The sequence below is a fragment of the Mesocricetus auratus genome, unplaced genomic scaffold (genome assembly GCF_017639785.1).
Source record: "Mesocricetus auratus isolate SY011 unplaced genomic scaffold, BCM_Maur_2.0 Super-Scaffold_100009, whole genome shotgun sequence".
In the NCBI taxonomy this organism is placed as follows: domain Eukaryota; kingdom Metazoa; phylum Chordata; class Mammalia; order Rodentia; family Cricetidae; genus Mesocricetus; species Mesocricetus auratus.
Genome location: NW_024429193.1, coordinates 5401771 through 5420282, shown reverse-complemented (window position 1 = coordinate 5420282; position 18512 = coordinate 5401771). Strand labels below are relative to the sequence as shown.

Genomic DNA, 18512 nt, shown 5'->3' with positions numbered 1-18512 from the left:
TCCTTTAAATCTTTCTAAATGTTAATGGCCTAAATATTGTATTTATAGTTTGTGCTTAATAACTCTCTTGTTATATATTTTACTATGTTAAAGTTAAAACCTTTCTTTTTATTTAGACAGAAGAGATAATGGGGGAATGTCCTTCTGTGTAAGTGCTTATCATATTGGTTGCTGAATAAAGCACTGTTGGCCAATAGGGAAGCAAGATAGGTGGGACTAGGAGTCCAGGAGGGTTCTGGGAAAGAGAGGCACAGTGAGTCACGATGTAGGACGCCAGAGGAGTGAGAGGTCCAGACCCTTTTCTCTGGTAACAATTATGGATTAACCATTAAGTCAGAGCTAGCCGATAAGAAATCATTGAGAATGACCAACAGCTTTATAATTTTAAAAAATTCATGTTATGAGGCCACAGTCACCCTGATACCCAAACCATACAAGGATGTAACAAAAAATTACAGACCAGTTTTCCTCATAAACATTGACGCAAAAATACTCAACAAAAACTCACAATCTGAATCCAAGAACACATCAAAAAGATCATCCACCATGAATGACCAAGTAGGCTTCATCCCAGAGATGCAGAGATGTTTCAACATATGAAAATCTATCAATGCAATCCACCATATAAACAAACTGAAAGACAAAAACCTACACAATCATCTCATTAGATGCTGAACACACACTTGACAAAATCCAACACCCCTTTATGGTAAAAGTCTTGGGAAGATCAGGGATACAAGGGACATACCTAAACATAATAAAGGCAATGTACAACAAGGTGACAGCCAACATCAAAGTAAATGAATGGAAACTTAAAACAATTCCACTAAAATCAGAGACAAGGCTGCTCACTCTCCCCATATCTATTCAATATAGTATTTCAAATTTTAACTAGAGCAATAAGACAACTAAAGGAGTTCAAGTGGATACAAATTGGAATGGAGGAAGTCAACGTATCATTATTTGCATATGATATTATAGTATATATAAGCAACTCCAAAAATTCTCCCAGGGAACTCCTACAGCTGATAAACACCTTCAGCAAAGTGGCTGAATACAAAATAAACTAAAAAATCAGTAGCACCCCCCATATACAAATGACAAATAGGCTGAGGAAAAAGTCAGGGAAATAACACCTTTCACAAAAGCCACAAATAACATAAAATATCTTGGGATAATTCTAACTAAGCAAATGAAAGGTCTGTATGATAAAAACTTCAAGTCTTTGAAGAAGGAAATTGAAGAAGATATCAAAAGATGGGAAGATCTCCCATGCTCAATGGATCAGTTGGACTAACATAGTAAAAATGGTGATCCTATCAAAAGCAATCTACAGATTTAGTAAAATTGTCAATAAAATCCAGCACAATTATTTACAGATCTTGAAAGAACAATACTCAATTTCATATGGAAAAACAAAAAAACACAGGATAGCTAACATAATCATATACAATAAAAGAACTTCTGGGATATCACCATCCATGATTTCAAGCTGTACTGTAGAGCTGCAGTAATAAAAGTCATCCTGTAGTGGCATAAAACAAACACATTGATCAATGGAACTGAATCAATGACCCAGACATACATCCATACACCTATGGACACTTAATTTTTGATAAATAAGCCATAAATACATGATGGAAAAAAGACAGCATCTTCCACAAGTGGAGCTGGTCTAATTGGATGTTGGCATGTAGAAGAATGCAAATAGACTCATATCTATCATCTTGCACAGTCCAAATGAATCAAAGACATCAATATAAAACCAGGTACACAGCACTGAATGCATTGGTACAGGTGACAACTTCCTGAACAGAACACCAATAGTGCACTAAGACCAACAATTAATAATAGAACCTTTTTTTTGTTGTTCCTTTACCCAGGGATGGTGCAATTGTGCATTGTTCAATCTCCATGAGTTTGTAGGGTTTCTGCGATTTGTGTTATTGTTGAATTCTAATGTTAATGCATGGTGGTCTGATAAGATGCAGGGGGTTATTCCAATTTTTTTGTATCTGTGGAGATTTGCTATGTTTCCTATTATGTGGTCAATTTTAGAGAAGGTTCCATGTGGTGCCGAGAAGAAGGTATATCCCTTTGTATTTGGGCGGAATGTTCTATAGATGTCTGTTAAACCCAGTTGGGTCATAACTTCTATTAGTTCTTTTGTTTCTTTGTTAAGTTTCTGTCTGGAGGTCCTGTCTAGCGGTGAGAGCGGAGTGTTGAAGTCTCCTACTATTAGTGTGTGAGATTTTATGTGCATTTTGAGCTTTAGTAATGTTTCTTTCACGAATGTAGGTGCCTTTGTATTTGGGGCATGGATGTTTAAAATTGAGACTTCCTCTTGATGTATTTTTCCTTTGATGAATATGAAGCGTCCTTCTTCATCTCTTTTGATTGATTTTAATTTGAAGTCTAATTTGTTAGATATTAGGATTGCTACACCCGCTTGTTTCTTGGGACTGTTTGATTGGAAGATCTTTTCCCAACCCTTTACTCTGAGATAACGTCTGTCTTTGATGTTGAGATGTGTTTCTTGTATGCAGCAGAAGGAAGGGTTTGTCTTCGTATCCATTCTGCTAGTCTGTGTCTTTGTATAGGCAAGTTGAGGCCGTTGACATTGAGGGATATTAATGACCATTGATTGGTGATCCTTGTTTGTGCTTGATTTATTGTTAGTGAAGTTATTTTGTGTAGTTTCTCCTCCCTTTTTCTTTTGGTGTTTTGTAAAGTGTGATTATATATTGCCTGTGTCTTTGTGAATGTAGTTATCTTCCTTGGCTCTAGGTTTTCCTTCTAGCATTTTCTGTAGAGCTGGATTCATGGATACGTATTGTTCCAATGAGAATGAAGACACAACATACACAAACTTATGGGACACTTTGAAAGCAGTGCTGAGAGGAAAGTTTATAGCACTAAATGCCCACATGAAAAAACTGGAGAACAGTCATACTAGAGAATTAATTGCACAGCTGAATGTTCTAGAACAAAAAGAAGCAAACTCACCCAGGAGGAGCAGACGCCAGGAAATAATCAAATTGAGGGCTGAAATCAATCAAGTAGAAACCAGAAAAACACTGAGATCAATGAAACAAAGAGTTGGTTCTTTGAGAAAATCAACAAAATAGATAAACCTCTGTCCAAACTAACCAAAAGACAGAGGGAGAGCATGCTAATTAACAAAATCAGGGATGAAAAAGGGGACATAACAACAGACTCTGAGGAAATCCAGAGAATCATCAGGGCATACTTTGAAAATCTGTACTCCACAAAATTTGAAAATTTAAAGGAAATGGACAATTTCCTGGATAGATATCACTTGCCAAAACTAAATCAAGAACAGATAAACAATCTAAACAGACCTATAACCCCTAATGAAATAGAAGCAGTCATCAAAAGTCTCCCAAACAAAAAAAGCCCAGACCCAGATGGCTTCAGTGCAGAATTCTACCAGAAATTCAAAGAAGAGCTAATTCCAATATTCCTCAAAGTATTCCACACAATAGAAGCAGGAGGCTCACTGCCAAACTCTTTCTACGAGGCTACAATTACCTTGATACCCAAGCCACACAAAGACACAACTAAGAAAGAGAACTATAGACCAATTTCCCTCATGAACATTGATGCAAAAATACTCAATAAAATACTCGCAAACCGGATTCAAGAACATATCAGAAAAATCATCCACCATGATCAAGTAGGCTTCATCCCAGGAATGCAGGGATGGTTCAACATTAGAAAATCTATCAATGTAATCCACCATATTAACAAACTGCGAAAGAAAAACCACATGATCATCTCACTAGATGCTGAAAAAGCCTTTGACAAAATCCAGCACCCCTTCATGATAAAGGTCCTAGAGAGATCAGGGATAACAGGAACGTACCTGAATATAATAAAAGTAATATACAGTAAACCAACAGCTAACATCAAACTAAATGGAGAGAAACTCAACACAATTCCTCTAAAATCAGGAACAAGACAAGGCTGTCCACTCTCTCCATAGCACTTCAATATTGTATTTGAAGTTCTAGCTACAGCAACAAGACAACAAAAGGAGATAAAGGGGATATAAATAGGAAAAGAAGTCAAACTTTCACTATTTGCAGATGATATGATAGTTTACATAAGTGACTGAAAAACTCCACAAGAGAACTCCTAGAGCTGATAAACATCTTCAGCAATGTGGCAGGATACAAGGTAAACTCAAAAAAATCAGTGGCCCTATTATATACAGATGATGAAGTGACTGAGAAAGAAATCAGAGAAACATCACCCTTTACAATAGCCAAAAACAGCATCAAATATCTGGGGATAATGTTAACCAAGTAAATTAAAGACCTGTATATCAAGAACTTTGTGTCTTTAAAGAAAGAAATCAAAGAAGATACCAGAAAATGGAAAGATCTCCCATGCTCTTGGATTGGTAGGATCAACATAATAAAAATGGCAATCTTGCCAAAAGCAGTCTACAGATTCAATGCAATCCCTATCAAAATTCCATCACAATTCTTCAAGGACCTGGAAAGAACATTAATCAACTTTATATGGAAAAACAAAAGGCCCAGGATAGCCAAAACATCCCTATACAATAAAGGAACTTCAGGAGGCATCACCATACCTGACTTCAAGCTCTATTATAGAGCTATAGTCCTGAAAACAGCTTGGTATTGGCACAAAAATAGGCAGGTAGACCAATGGAACCGAATCAAAAGCTCTAATTTTAACCCACACACCTATGAACACTTGATTTTTGACAAAGAAGCTAGAACTGTACAATGGAAAAAAAGAAAGCATCTTCAACAAATGGTGCTGGCATAACTGGGTACTGGTATGCAGAAGACTGCAGATAGATCCATGTTTATCACCTTGTACAAAACTTAAGTCCAAATGGATCAAAGATCTCAACATAAATCCAGCCACACTGAAACTTTTAGAAGAGAAAGTGGGAGATACCCTTCAACAAGTTGGTACAGGAGACCACTTCCTAAACATAACACCAGTGGCACAGGCACTGAGATCGACAATTAACAAATGGGACCTTCTGAAACTAAAAAGTAAGGCAAAGGACACAGTCAAAAAGACAAAAAAAGCAGGCCACAGAATGGGAAAAGATATTCACTAACCCTACATCTGACAGAGGGCTAATCTCCAAAATTTACAAAGAACTCAAGAAACAAGTCTCCAAAACACCAAAGGATCCAATTAAAAGGTGGGGTACAGAGCTAAATAGAGAATTCTCAGTAGAGGAGGCTAAAATGGCCAAGAGACACTTAAGAAAGTGCTCAACATCCTTAGCCATCAGGGAAATGCAAATCAAAACAACTCTGAAATACCATCTTACTCCTGTCAGAATGGTTAAAATCAAAAACACCGAAGACAATTTATGCTGGAGAGGATGTAGAGAGAGAGGAACACTCCTCCACTGCTGGTGGGAGTGCCGACTCATACAGCCTCTTTGGAAATCAGTATGGAGATTCCTCAGGAAAACGCGAATTAATCTACCACTAGACCCAGCAATTCCACTCTTAGGCATATATCCAAATGAGGCAAGTTCATACAAGGGCATCTGCTCCACTATGTTCATAGCAGCATTATTTGTAATAGCCAGAACCTGGAAGCAACCTAGATGCCCCTCAACTGAAGAGTGGATAGAGAAAATGTGGTACATTTACACAATGGAGTATTACTCAGCAGAAAAAAACAATGGAATCTTGAAATTTGCAGGGAAAGGGATAGCACTGGAAGAAACCATCCTGAGTGAGGTAACCCAGTCGCAAAAAGACAAACATGGTATGTACTCACTCATATATGGATTTTAGACATGGATCAGGATAGTGCCAGTCTGCACTTCCACTGATAGAGAGTCTGGGAAACAGGAAAGAACCTAAAAGATATGCATATATGCATAGTACCCAAGAGAAGAGGATGGAGACAAGATCCTCTGAATGGATGGGGAACACAGCGAGGGGTGGGGGGGAGTGGGACCTGGGAAGAAGAGAGGGGGTGAAGAGGAAGAGAGTTGGTCATGGGGGAACAGGAAGTTGAGGGGGTGGGGGTAGAATAGGGGGAAGAGGGAATCATAGGATCGAATACAGATCAGGCACCAGAGTGACCTCGAGTGATCTAAAGGGATAACACCAATTGGCAAGCTAAGCAATAGTGGAGGGACCACCTCGAATGCCCATTCCTGATAATGAACTTGATGTCTATAACCATCCGGGAACCTTCATCCTGTGACTGATGGAAGCAGAGGCAAACACACAATCACTGAACTGAACCCAAGGAACCCAGTGACAGAGAGAAAGGAGTGATGAGCAAATTGGCAAAGAATGGGCTGGCAAAACCAGCAGAGACAGCTGATCTGAACAGGGGAGAGCTCTTGGACACCAGACTGACAGTGGGGAGGCCAGCATGGGACTGATCTGGACCCCCCAAATGTGAGTGTCAGTGAGAAGGCCTGGGCAACCTATGGGGCCCTGAGCTGTGGATCAGTGTCTATCCCTTGTATACAAACAGTCTTCGTGTGCCTATAGCACAAAGAGGGATGCTCTCTCAGGCTGGACTCTTAGGGGAGTGCCTGGACCCTACCCTGAGTGAAATGACAGACTCTAGATATCCCCTATGTGGAAGGATTTGGTAATAGGGTGGGAGGGTGGGGGGGAAGGGGAGTGCGGGAGGAGGGGAGGCAGAGGGAACTGGGATTGACATGTAAAACAAGCTATTTAAAATTAAAATAAAAAATGATAAAAAAAAATAATAGAACCTTGTGAAACTGGAAAGAGTCTGTAAGGCAAAGGACACCATCAATAAGACAAAACAGCAGTTATAGAAAGGGAAAAGATTTTTACCAGCCCCACATCTGACAGAAGGCTAATATCAAAAATATTTAAATTCAAGAAACTAGATGCCAACATCTGTCTGTAATGAGATCTGGTGCCCTCTTCTGGTGTCAGGCAGAACACTGTATACACAATAGATAACTTAAAAAAAAAAAAAAACACAAACCCCGGGCTGTGGTAGCGCACACCTTTAATCCCAGCACTCAGGAGGCAGAGGCAGGCGGATCTCTGTGAGTTCGAAGCTGGGCTGGACTGACAGCCTCCGAAACAATACAGAGAAACCCTGTCTCGTAAAACCAAAAAAAAAAAAACAAAAAAAAAAAAAACGAAAAGACAAAAAGTGCTTTTTTTTAAATGGGGTACAGATATACACAGAATTCTCAACAGGGAAAACTCAAATGGCTGAGAAGCACTTAAGTGTTTAACATTGTCCTTAGCCATCAGGGAAAGGGAAATCTAAATGACTTTGAGAAACCATCCTACACCTGTCAGAAGGGCTAAGACCAAAATCACAAGTGACACTTCATGCTGGCAAGAAGAATGCTCCTCCACTGCTATGGGAGCACAAACTTTACAGCCACTTTGGAAATCAGTAGGGCTGTTTCTAAGAAAATCAGGAGTCAGTCTACCTCAAGACTCAGCTATACTACTCTTGGGCATATACCCAAAGGATGCCCCATCCTGTTCGAGGACACGTGCTCAACTATGTTCATAGCAGCTTTGTTCATAACAGCCAGAAACTAGAAACAACTTAGATGTCCTAACTGAAAAATGGATAAAGATGTGTTACATTTACACAATGAGTTATTGCTTAGCTGTTAAAAACAAAGACATCATGAAATTCCAGGCAAATGGATGGAACTTGAAAAAATCATCCTTGGTGAGGTAACCCAGACCCAGAAAGACAAACATGGTATGTGGTATGTACACACTCCTAAGTGGATTTTAGCTGTACAGCAAAAGATAATCATAGACACAGAGAGGCTGAGTATCAAGGGAGGCTTAAGGGAGGAAGCAAGGCTCTCCCTGGGAGGGGAAATAGATTTCACGGGTGGACTGGAGGTGGGCAGGGTTGGAAATAGGCGGGATCAAGCGGCAGGGGAGAAAACACTGGGAGAAAGAACAGCAACTGGAGGCTGTTTCAGGGCGAGGTGGAAACCAGTGCAATGGAAACTCTGTGGAATCTACGAAAGTGACCCTAGTAATGGGGGACACGGAGCCTGGACCCAAGGCCTCAAGTAGAAGTACTGGGACACCAACCCAGCCATAAAACCCTCGACCTACAGCTTGTCCTGTCTGCAAAGGTAGAGCTCACTGAGTCCTGCGGAGGATGGGGGAGGGGATTGGAGGAACTAGAGGGGTCAGGGACACTATGAGGACAAGGCCCACAGAGTCAACTGCCTGGGACTCATGGAGGTTCACAGAGATCGTGGAGCTGGTACTGGGCATGATGTAAGGATCTGCATGTATGCTATGGCTGAGTGGCTTGATGTTCTTATGGGATTCCTAACAGTGGCAGCACGGAAGGTTGTTGACTCTTTGTTTACTTATGGGACACTTTGTCCTATTAGATTGTCTTATGCAGCCTTGATGTGGTCTTACAAAAGCATAATATGCCGTGTTTGTTTGATGTCCCTGGGAGACCTGCTCTTTTTTTGAGGAGATACAGAGGAGAGTGGATCTGGGGGAGAAGGTGGGGGACAGACTTGTAGGAGGGGAGAGAGGGAAGACTGTGTTTGGGATGTACTGTTTGAGAGAGCAACAAAAAAAGACATACTATGTATTTTGGGTGGAAAAAATATAGGAGAAATGGGTCTTCTCAGACAAAAACAAAAAACAAAACAAAACAAAACCTCATTTATCTATTAAAAACAGTTCTTAGCTGGGCGTCGGTGGCACACGCCTTTAATCCCAACACTTGGGAGGCAGAGGCAGGCAGATCTCTGTAATTCAAGATCAGCCTGGTCTACAGAGCTAGTTCCAGGACAAGCTCCAATGCTACAAAGGGAAACCCTGTCTTAAAGACCAAAACAGACAAACACACAAAACAAAACAACAAAAACAACCCAAGTCTTAGGAGTTTACTGAAGGAGTAAGTGGAGAGTTCCATTTAAGCCAAGGGCCATACAGAGAATACAACCCACGCTGTTAGCTGGTATTTATTTCCATTATCCATCGAGAGGAGAGAGTCACAATCTGCCACCTTCGGCTCGGATCCAGGAGCTGCTGGCCAGCACTCTGCCTCTGCTCTGGCTCTCATCTACAGATAATAAGGTGGTCTACTTAACCCAGGTCTGCCCATGTGTCTCTGCCTCAGTGTCTCCGACAGCTCCTCTCTGCTGGGAAGCCTCTGCGGCGCAGTGCTCAGGGCACCCATCCTGCTCCCCACCCGAGCTTGTGTACAAGCGCTGACCTCAGTCTTCACCCCACTCCTCAGCAGGGACTACATTAACGTGTCCATTCGCAAATGAGGAAGGAAGACTTAGGAGGCTGTAATGTGAGTAAGAGTGTGTGGTCTCCACACGAGCTCCAGTTCACTTTGCACCCAGGCCTGAGAAGCACAACATATGCTTAGACGTATAGCAAAGTTCGAGATGGACGTGATAAGAAGGAAAACAACTGCCTTTAGACTGCTGAACAACTAGCATTCTGTGATACACTCAGGAACTGAATCAGAGCTAGTAAATACAAATCATGCAAAGCCATGTTTGAATTCAGGGGAGTGAATGCCCCCCACCTCTTAATTCTTCAAGACGGGGTCTCTTGAAGTCCAGGTGTGCTTCAAGCTAAATCTGTGGGTGAGGGTGCACATGACCTCTGATCCCCTGCTTGTCACCTCCCAGTACTGGGATGTGGGTGTGAGCTGCCAGCCTGGCTTCTGACGTCTGCAGGTCAGTTCCCAGGAAACCCAGTTACCAGAGGAGTTATGCTAGGCCTGAATGAAGACATATGTAACAGTGCTGGGGCAGTGGCAGGGAATTACACATGTGGACAGACAGATGACTGGAGCGCTCTCTCTCTCTCTCTCTCTCTCTCTCTCTCTCTCTCTGTCTCTCTCTCTCTGTCTCTGTCTCTGTCTCTCTCTCTGTCTCTCTCTCTGTCTCTCTCTCTGTCTCTCTCTCTCTCTCTCTCTCTCTCTCTCTGTCTCTCTCTCTCTCTCTCTCTCTCTCTCTCTCTGCCCAATGCTGCAATGCTTATCACTTGGTTACTAAAGACATTGGCTTCTCCTACTCAGGGTTTGGTGTCCTGGTGGCTTTTCTCCTGCTATGAAAACATGACCAGGGCAGGTTACAGAAGAAAGAGCTTACAGTCCCAAACGGTTAGTCTACGCCCGTCACAGTGAGGAGCATGGAGGAGCATGGCTGCAGGCAGGCATGGCGCTGCAGCAAGAGCTGAGACCTTATATCTGACCACTAAGTTGGAGGCAGAGAGAGAGTTAACTGGGAACGGCACGTTTAAAACCTCAGGTCCCCCCCCAGAGAGATGCCTCCTCCAACACAGCCTCATGTCCCAGTTCTGCCCAAACAGCTCCACCAACTGGAGACAGGGCTCAGCTGCTACAGGCTAGGTTTGCAAACAAACATTGTACTACGGAGTTTGGCCTGTGGTGTTCGTGCTTTTCAAACCACCACAGCTGACGACCATAAAGTAAGAGTGTAACTTACCAATCTGGGCCATGATCTGACAGAGTGCAATCTGTTTTAAATACGTAGATTTTCCACTCATATTCGGTCCAGTTATGATCACAACATTACTCCCTTCTGTAATATATGTATTGTTTGCAACAGGTTTCTCTGCAGATATTTTCTCAAGAATGGGGTGCCATCCTTGTTTGATTGCTAAAGTGTCAGTAAACTCTGGTCGAACTGGAGAAAAAAATAAGGGTTTTTAAAGCAGAGTATATTTGTATCTACATGTCTTGTGATGTGTACACATGGCCTGATCTCAGTAATTTCAAGAAGCTAATTTGAGGGAGTAAGTTACTATTTTATCCCAAACACACTCTTAAATCATTCATTGTAATGGGTATACTCAAAATTTCCACTTATTCACAGAGAATCTAGAATGTACTTCCTGTTTACTGCCCTGGGTTCCAAAACAGCTTATAAAATTGCACATTTGTACGGATTAAAAAGAACCCAAGGTCATTGGTAAGATCTTCAAAATAACCAGAGACTCCCATAGATTGAACACCTACCTGGTGCACCCTAAACACTGCTTTTCTAGCAGACTTAGTGTTCACAGTGAAGTGTAATTAAACAGTAAAGCCAAACATAAGTCACTTTCTGGTATCCATAGAGCTTTCTGTGAACCAACAGATCTTAAGGACTCGGTTTTCTCCATTTCCAGAACTTGAATTTTTTCAAAGGGAATAGGAGAAGAAGATACAGAAGAGTAAATATTTCATTCTATAAGATAGCAGTGAAAAGTTAATATCGACTACTGTTACAGTTATTTCTTATTACTATCATCTGCTATTATTTATTAACGTTTAATTTCAGAAATTTAGAAATATAAAATGAGTTTTGTAAGATACTTCCCACAAAAAAAATTAATGTAATGATGTTTAACCGATAGCTCAGTAGCTAGTGCACTCTCTGCCTCTGCAGAGGACCGGGATTCAGTTCCCAGTACCCACAGGGTGGCTCACAACCACCATAACTCCAGTTGTGGGGATCAGATCCTCTCTTCTTGCCTCCAAGGGCAGTGCACACATGGGGTGCACACACATTCATTGAGGCACTCATGCATACACAGAAAACAAAAACAGTCTTTAAAGTTAATTAATCAGCCGGGCGGTGGTGGTACACGCCTTTAATCCCAGCACTCAGGAGGCAGAAGCAGGTGGATCTCTGTGAGTTTGAGACCAAGCCTGGTCTACCAAGCGAGTTCCAGGACAGGCTCCAAAAACAATAAAGAGAAACCCTGTCTCAAAAAACCAAAAAGATAAATAAATAAAATAAAATTAATTAATCAATGTAACAAATGTTGTTGCTAATTTTAATTACAAATGTTAATTTTAATGTTATTATTCAACCATATTACCTTACTAGTCCTAGACATTTGCATGTTGGCGTTGAAAGACCCCTACCCAGGACCCCCTAGGAAAAGAAAAGCAAGGCCAGGCCGTTGCCTAATGAAAGAAACCCAGACCAGATGTCTCACCCTCAAAACAGGATGTCTGTGATCACTATAGCAGTCATGGGACCCGGATAATAATTGCTGAAGCGTGCTGGGAACTTTCATATGACAATACTAGAAAACCTAGTCCTTGGCAACTACCCTGGCCCCCAGTTGTGTCTGATCACTATAGCAATCATGGGACCCGGATAATAATTACTGAAGCGTGCTGGGAACTTTCATATGACAATACCAGGACACCTAGTCCTTGGCAACTACCCTTGCCCCCAGTTGTGTCTATGATCACCATAGTAGTCATAGGACCAGGATAATAACTGCTAAAGTATGCCTGGGTCTTTCATAAAGTAATACCAGGAAACTTAGTCCGTGGGAACTACCCCTGCCCCCAAGATGAGCCAATGAAATGCCTGTTACTTATGTAACCATTGAAACTCTATAAATATTGTGCTCCCTGCAAGCCCGGTATGCTCTGCACCCGAGTTGCAGTAGCATCTGCAGGCGCCTGTGTACTCAATAAATCACCTCTTGCATTTGCAGCCAGTGGTCTGGCCCTGGTTCTTGGGCAGAGGGTTCGCTTCAGTGCCCGGCGCTTTGATGCCGAGGTTTTTCATTGGAGGTCCCACCGAGATTTCTGCCCCAGAACCACCAGTGCCACCGGGAGGTAAGCTAGCCGGCACCCTGTCTGCTTTGTTCTTTGTTATATGTATGTATGTTGATCTGTCTCCGAGCAGGTTGGCTACATAGTCATTCAGTAACTAGGGCGGCTTGAGAAGGGGCTGACGAGCCCAGACTTCTCCCCCGCCACCCTGGCAGACGTGCCAGGGATCTGGAGAGCTCAATTGTTTGGAGCTCATGGGCATGAAAAGGGAAAAACAGGACCACTACTCCTGTTGACCCGTCTGAGTATTTACTTTCGGTTCTCTGCCGAATGCGCGCAGCGTGTCTCGTTGTGAGTTGCTTAATTGTGTTATTTGTCTTGTTCGTCTATTTGTCTTTGTATTTTGAGTTTTCTGATTCAAGCATGGGACAAACCATAACCACCCCTTTGAGCCTTACTTTAGATCACTGGAATGAAGTGCAGATTCGTGCCTCTAACCAGTATAAACTGCACATCTGAGTGGCCAACCTTCGATGTGGGCTGGCCACGGGATTGGACCTTTAACCTAGAAATTATCTTACAGGTTTAGGATCGGGTCTTTGACAAGGGACCCCATGGACACCTGGACCAGATAGCATACATTGTCATTTGGGAAAATTTGGCTAAAGATCCCCGACATGGGCAGCCCGGTTTGTGACTCTCTGACCTCCTCTGAAGGCAGTCTCGGAGAAAACTGTCAGCTCCTCCCCTACCCCCTTCTTCACCCTTGGTCCCTGTCCCAGCTCCAGATCATCATCTACTCCTAGATGATGCAGTTCTCATAGAAATATTACAAGGGAAAACTACAAGTAACAAGTTTTGTAAAGTTAATTTAAATTTGCTAATAGGTTTTCATGTTCAGGATAAATAATTTTTCAACCCTGTTGATAAGGTGACTTTCACATTAAGACAGCTGTTGCATGCCAATTTTTTATGTGTGTGTACAATTGGTTGAGTATCTAATATACACCAGGTTCAGTAACTAAACACTTCTTTTTATAAGTTGGTCCTGTGGCTGAGGACTTTGGCCAAGCCTAGCTAGTCACTGGCCCATCGTGTCCCTCTGTCTCTGTTCTTGCCCGCCTATACACATGGTGCAGGTCAGGGGTCTTCTCTTGCTGCCCTAAACACATGGCATGCTGGGCAAAAGTCTCCCTGCCATGTGCCATGGTATAGAGCATGCTGCAGCAGGGTCTCCTATCCCTGAGCATGCAGTGAGGCAGCTGCTCTGTTCTCCAACTGCTGCTGCAGCCCTCACAGCTGAGCCTGCTCCGTCCTCACCTGCCTGCCTTTGAGGTGTGCAGGATGTGAGGATGGGGTCTCTCTCTCTTTCTGTCTCTCTGCCCCATGCACATGGCGTGCTGGCAAAGGAGCCATCTGCCAGCTTTTCCCTCCACCAGAGCTCCCTGCTCAAACACACAGGGCTGGAGCAGGTAAGCCATTTGGCCAGATCCGGTCTTTCCACAGAAACTAAATGGCTTTAAAGTTATAACTACAAGAGAAAAAAATGTAAGCTGTTTACTATGATGTTTCATTTCTACAAATGCTAAATTTTAAAAATTAATCTCTCAAAAATTATGTATGCTTGTTTTGTTAAAAAGTTCTATCTGTATTTTCTGTCATAATCTAAGTTTTATTACAAGCATAGAGCTAAAACAAAAGTGGTGCAGGTCACCACCGTTTTACAGTCAGTCACATGCCACGCTGGCCACATGGCTGGCTGGTAGCCATTTTACTAAAGTTAAAAGAGATACCTGATCCACCATCTTAACTAAAGGTGACCACATGAAAGTTATGAGGTACCATCCTATCAACAAGTTTTTATTCAGATTTAAAATGTTAATGCTTTTATACACAGGAATACTAAGTTTTATAATTTAACAGTCACCCAGATAATAATGGTTTTAAAGGCCTAAATAAAAACATTAAGGGATTTCAGAAGTTTTTAAAATGTTTTCAATTTATAAGGTTATAAGATATTTATACTGTTAAAATGTTTAAAGCTAGACCTAACAATATATAGTTCTAGTTTTATAAAGGTTAATAAAGTTTATACTTTCAACAGTTAAGCTTAAGGCAGACAAACCTCTAATACTTCAGAGACCTGCAGAACATGGCATTTAAAATGTTAATTTAAAAGTTTATAATATCAGACAGACTTCCAGATCCTAACAGTGACCCAAAGTCTCCAAAGAAGATTACAAGGCACCCTGGTCCCTACACCTGGATTGTGTTGACGCTGACCAGTGAACAAGATGCTCAAAGGTGACACCTGCTGCTGCCAGGACCTGGCCCAGAATGTGGACAAAGCTGCTGGACACTGGAAAATTGATTGCACCCCTTTTGCCGAGACAAAACAAGGTCAGTCTTTTCCATGTCCCTCTTCCAGAGAGAAAGAAAACTCACTTTACAGGCCTGGTAGAGATTGATGCTGTTCCTGATACTTGTGCCTCCAGTGCTAATAGAGGAGACTTGGGTATGGCTGTATATGGACTGGTACCTGGCACTTTTTAATAGATTTGGAGACTGTATAAAATTTATCCTTCTCAGATCTCTGAAAGTATTAATGGTTGTCAGGTTAACAGCATCAGGCAGCCAAATCCACAAGACTATAGTCAGCCTGGTTGCTCATTTTATTTATGTAAAAATCAAGCCTTAATATGTCTCAATAAGGATCAAAGGATGTAAATACTTGTTCAATCACAAGCTCAAGGTTTTTAGGTTTATTTTGGTTATCATCTAAGTATAAACTTAAAGGGCTTTTCATCAGGCCAAAGATACCTCTGTCCAATTCATACCTGGCTCCCTGGACAGAAGACAAATGTACACTACTAGCCCAAATCTGTAGTTTCTGCTAGGACAAAATACAGATACCCAGATATCTGCTTTTTCTACAATGTAGATTTCAGTACCAATTGATAATGCTACTGTACCTATAACCTTTATGTCCTTTTGAATAACAAAATTTACATAGGCTTCAGAGGATCAAAAGTCATACAGCTTGGATCCACTTCTCACAGGTCAAAGAGGACTCCAGATAAGTGCAGCCAGTTATCCCACCTGTCTGTTCCTGAGAATAAGATTTTCTCTCCTGGTCATGGGATTCCTGACCTTCCTGATCATTAATACTATGGGTCTAAAGAGTTCCAATTAAATACATAAGTTTTAACTTGTGTTCCCAGTTTTAAACATGTCTTAAACAGGTTTCCACTTCTGGCAAACACATCTGAACATCAGTTGCTGACCACAGCCTGCTCCTAAAGACTGCGAGCCCTAGACTTGCTGTGGATGTGAACCAGTTCAGCTGATGTGGACACCCCCTGTCTCTTCAACACAGTCTGCCAATCAGCTGCTCCTGGATAGATAACCCATTGCCTAAATTCCCTTTTTGCTTTTGACTTGCATTTCAGCCTTCTTGGGTCCCCTAACTTCGTCCCAAAGTCAGCAAGAAGCAGCATGGAAAGGAATACATCGCCCTCTTTCCCCTGGTTGAGATGCAAAGTCAAAAGAAAAAAAAATTCCCTTACATAGGGAACAGTATAATAAGAGGGGGAGACATATGTGCCACTCTCAAAGAGGAATGTTGTTTTTATGCAGACAAGACTGAGGTAGTATCCAAAACTCTGGATAAACTCAAGGAGAGGCTCACTGTTCGTCAGAAAAAAATTTAAATCCCAAGAATACTGGTATGAGGGTTGGTTTAACAAATCCCCCTGGTTCGCTACACTAGTCTCTACTCTTATGGGCCTCCTAACCTTTGGGCCCTACATTCACAAACAATAATTCAAGCCTTAGTCCTAACTCAACAATACCATGCCCTCAAACAGATGGAACCATAAGTAAACCTTAAGTAGAGAGGGCTGGACAATAGGTAAAAGATTCTACCTATGCACAAGAACAAGGGGGGAATGAAAGACCCCTACCCAGGACCCCCTAGGAAAAGAAAAGCAAGGCCAGGCCGTTGCCTAATGAAAGAAACCCAGACCAGGTGTCTCACCCTCAAAACAGGATGCCTGTGATCACTATAGCAGTCATGGGACCCGGATAATAATTGCTGAAGCGTGCTGGGAACTTTCATATGACAATACTAGAAAACCTAGTCCTTGGCAACTACCCTGGCCCCCAATTGTGTCTGATCACTATAGCAATCATGGGACCCGGATAATAATTACTGAAGCGTGCTGGGAACTTTCATATGACAATACCAGGACACCTAGTCCTTGGCAACTACCCTTGCCCCCAGTTGTGTCTATGATCACCATAGTAGTCATGGGACCAGGATAATAACTGCTAAAGTATGCCTGGGTCTTTCATAAAGTAATACCAGGAAACTTAGTCCGTGGGAACTACCCCTGCCCCCAAGATGAGCCAATGAAATGCCTGTTACTTATGTAACCATTGAAACTCTATAAATATTGTGCTCCCTGCAAGCCCGGTATGCTCTGCACCCGAGTTGCAGTAGCATCTGCAGGCGCCTGTGTACTCAATAAATCACCTCTTGCATTTGCAGCCAGTGGTCTGGCCCCGGTTCTTGGGCAGAGGGTTCGCTTCAGTGCCCGGCGCTTTGATGCCGAGGTTTTTCAGCGTGGGATACTAACTGAGGAACTGTGTAAGAACTTTCAGGGGCTAGCTCTACTCCAGTGGTGATCTGACACTGGCGTGAGTGCATGTTTGTGTGCCAGCCTCTGAACAGAACTGGGGGAGGAAAATGCACAGCAGAGTCCCTGGTCTCAGCGTCCATGTGAGCCCCAGCATCGAGAGAGGACTGGCACCACCGAGTGTTCAGGTTAGAAATTCTGGATCGTGCCATTTCACCAAGGAGATATAGCTCAGCGGTCATTCTTATCTGGGAAACCTTTAAAAGTTCCTTCAGTTTCCTCTCAGGGAACTGGGATTGATATGTAAAATAAGATTGTTTCTAATTTAAATGAAAAATAAACAAATAAAAATTCCTTCAGCTTTGTTCTTTTTGATTTGGCAATTTTTAATGGACATTATTTGTATTTAGGTTTTAAATAAATGTTTTGAAGACTTTTACTATAATTATGTATTTGTGTCTGTGCTTGGCTATGTGCATGTGAGCACTGTACCTGGGGTAGCCAGCAGGTGTCAGCCTTGAGCTAAAGTTTCAGGCAGTGGTAGGCGCTCTGTAAGAGCAGGAGGGCACTATCAGTCACTGACCCAGCCCTAAAACATTTAAGGTTAAGCACACTATCTCCATCCTGTGTGTTAGGGTCACAGACAAGAAGCCCTGTCTTTTTTGTAAAGTATTCACAAGTAAGATCAGTTTCTGAAGGAAGTGGCTCACCGTAGTCAGAAAGAGTGCAGGCGTGAGCAAAAGACAGCAGCATGTCCAGCATCGACACGGTGTCAGAGAGCTTGTGCAGGCAGTGGATGTGCTCGTAGATCTCACTAAGCAGCTTGCACACGATCCTGGAAGCACAGGTTGGACAAGACAGGGTGATGTTTTTCAAAAGAAGGTTTTAATTGCACGGGAAAAGTAATATTCACAGTTGGGTTGTACACTACACAGAAAGTCATTGCATGGTTGGCTCATTTTAGATAAAATGAAGATACTGATTCCTCAGCTGAAGGTCATATCGACCAGGTAAAACATAATCCAGCATCTTCTGTACTAGATATAAACATTAGATATAAACAAAATAGACATTTTCAATAAAATGTTATGTCAGAGAAAGTACAAAACATTTTATATAGACCTGATGAAGCATTCATACACAAAAACAGACGCACACACAGGAACACAAAGAGAAACACACACAAAGACACAAACACATTGGGGTGCAGAAGCCCAGACACACAAAGAGACACAAACATACACAAACAAATACACATATTCAAATAGTGTCATCATTTAGATTTTCACTCCA

General features: G+C 42.1%; 1 protein-coding gene across 1 annotated transcript in view; it reads right to left on the bottom strand.

The window, feature by feature from the left end:
* Msh4 (mutS homolog 4) overlaps nt 1–18512 on the bottom strand; it is a 70018-nt gene that overhangs the window by 21671 nt on the left and 29835 nt on the right. The window contains exons 15-16 of the mRNA XM_021234929.2: nt 17930–18054; nt 10508–10708 (exon numbers count right to left, since the gene is read on the bottom strand). Of these exons, the coding sequence (XP_021090588.2) occupies nt 10508–10708; nt 17930–18054 (326 nt within the window). The remainder of the gene's footprint in view (nt 1–10507; nt 10709–17929; nt 18055–18512) is intronic.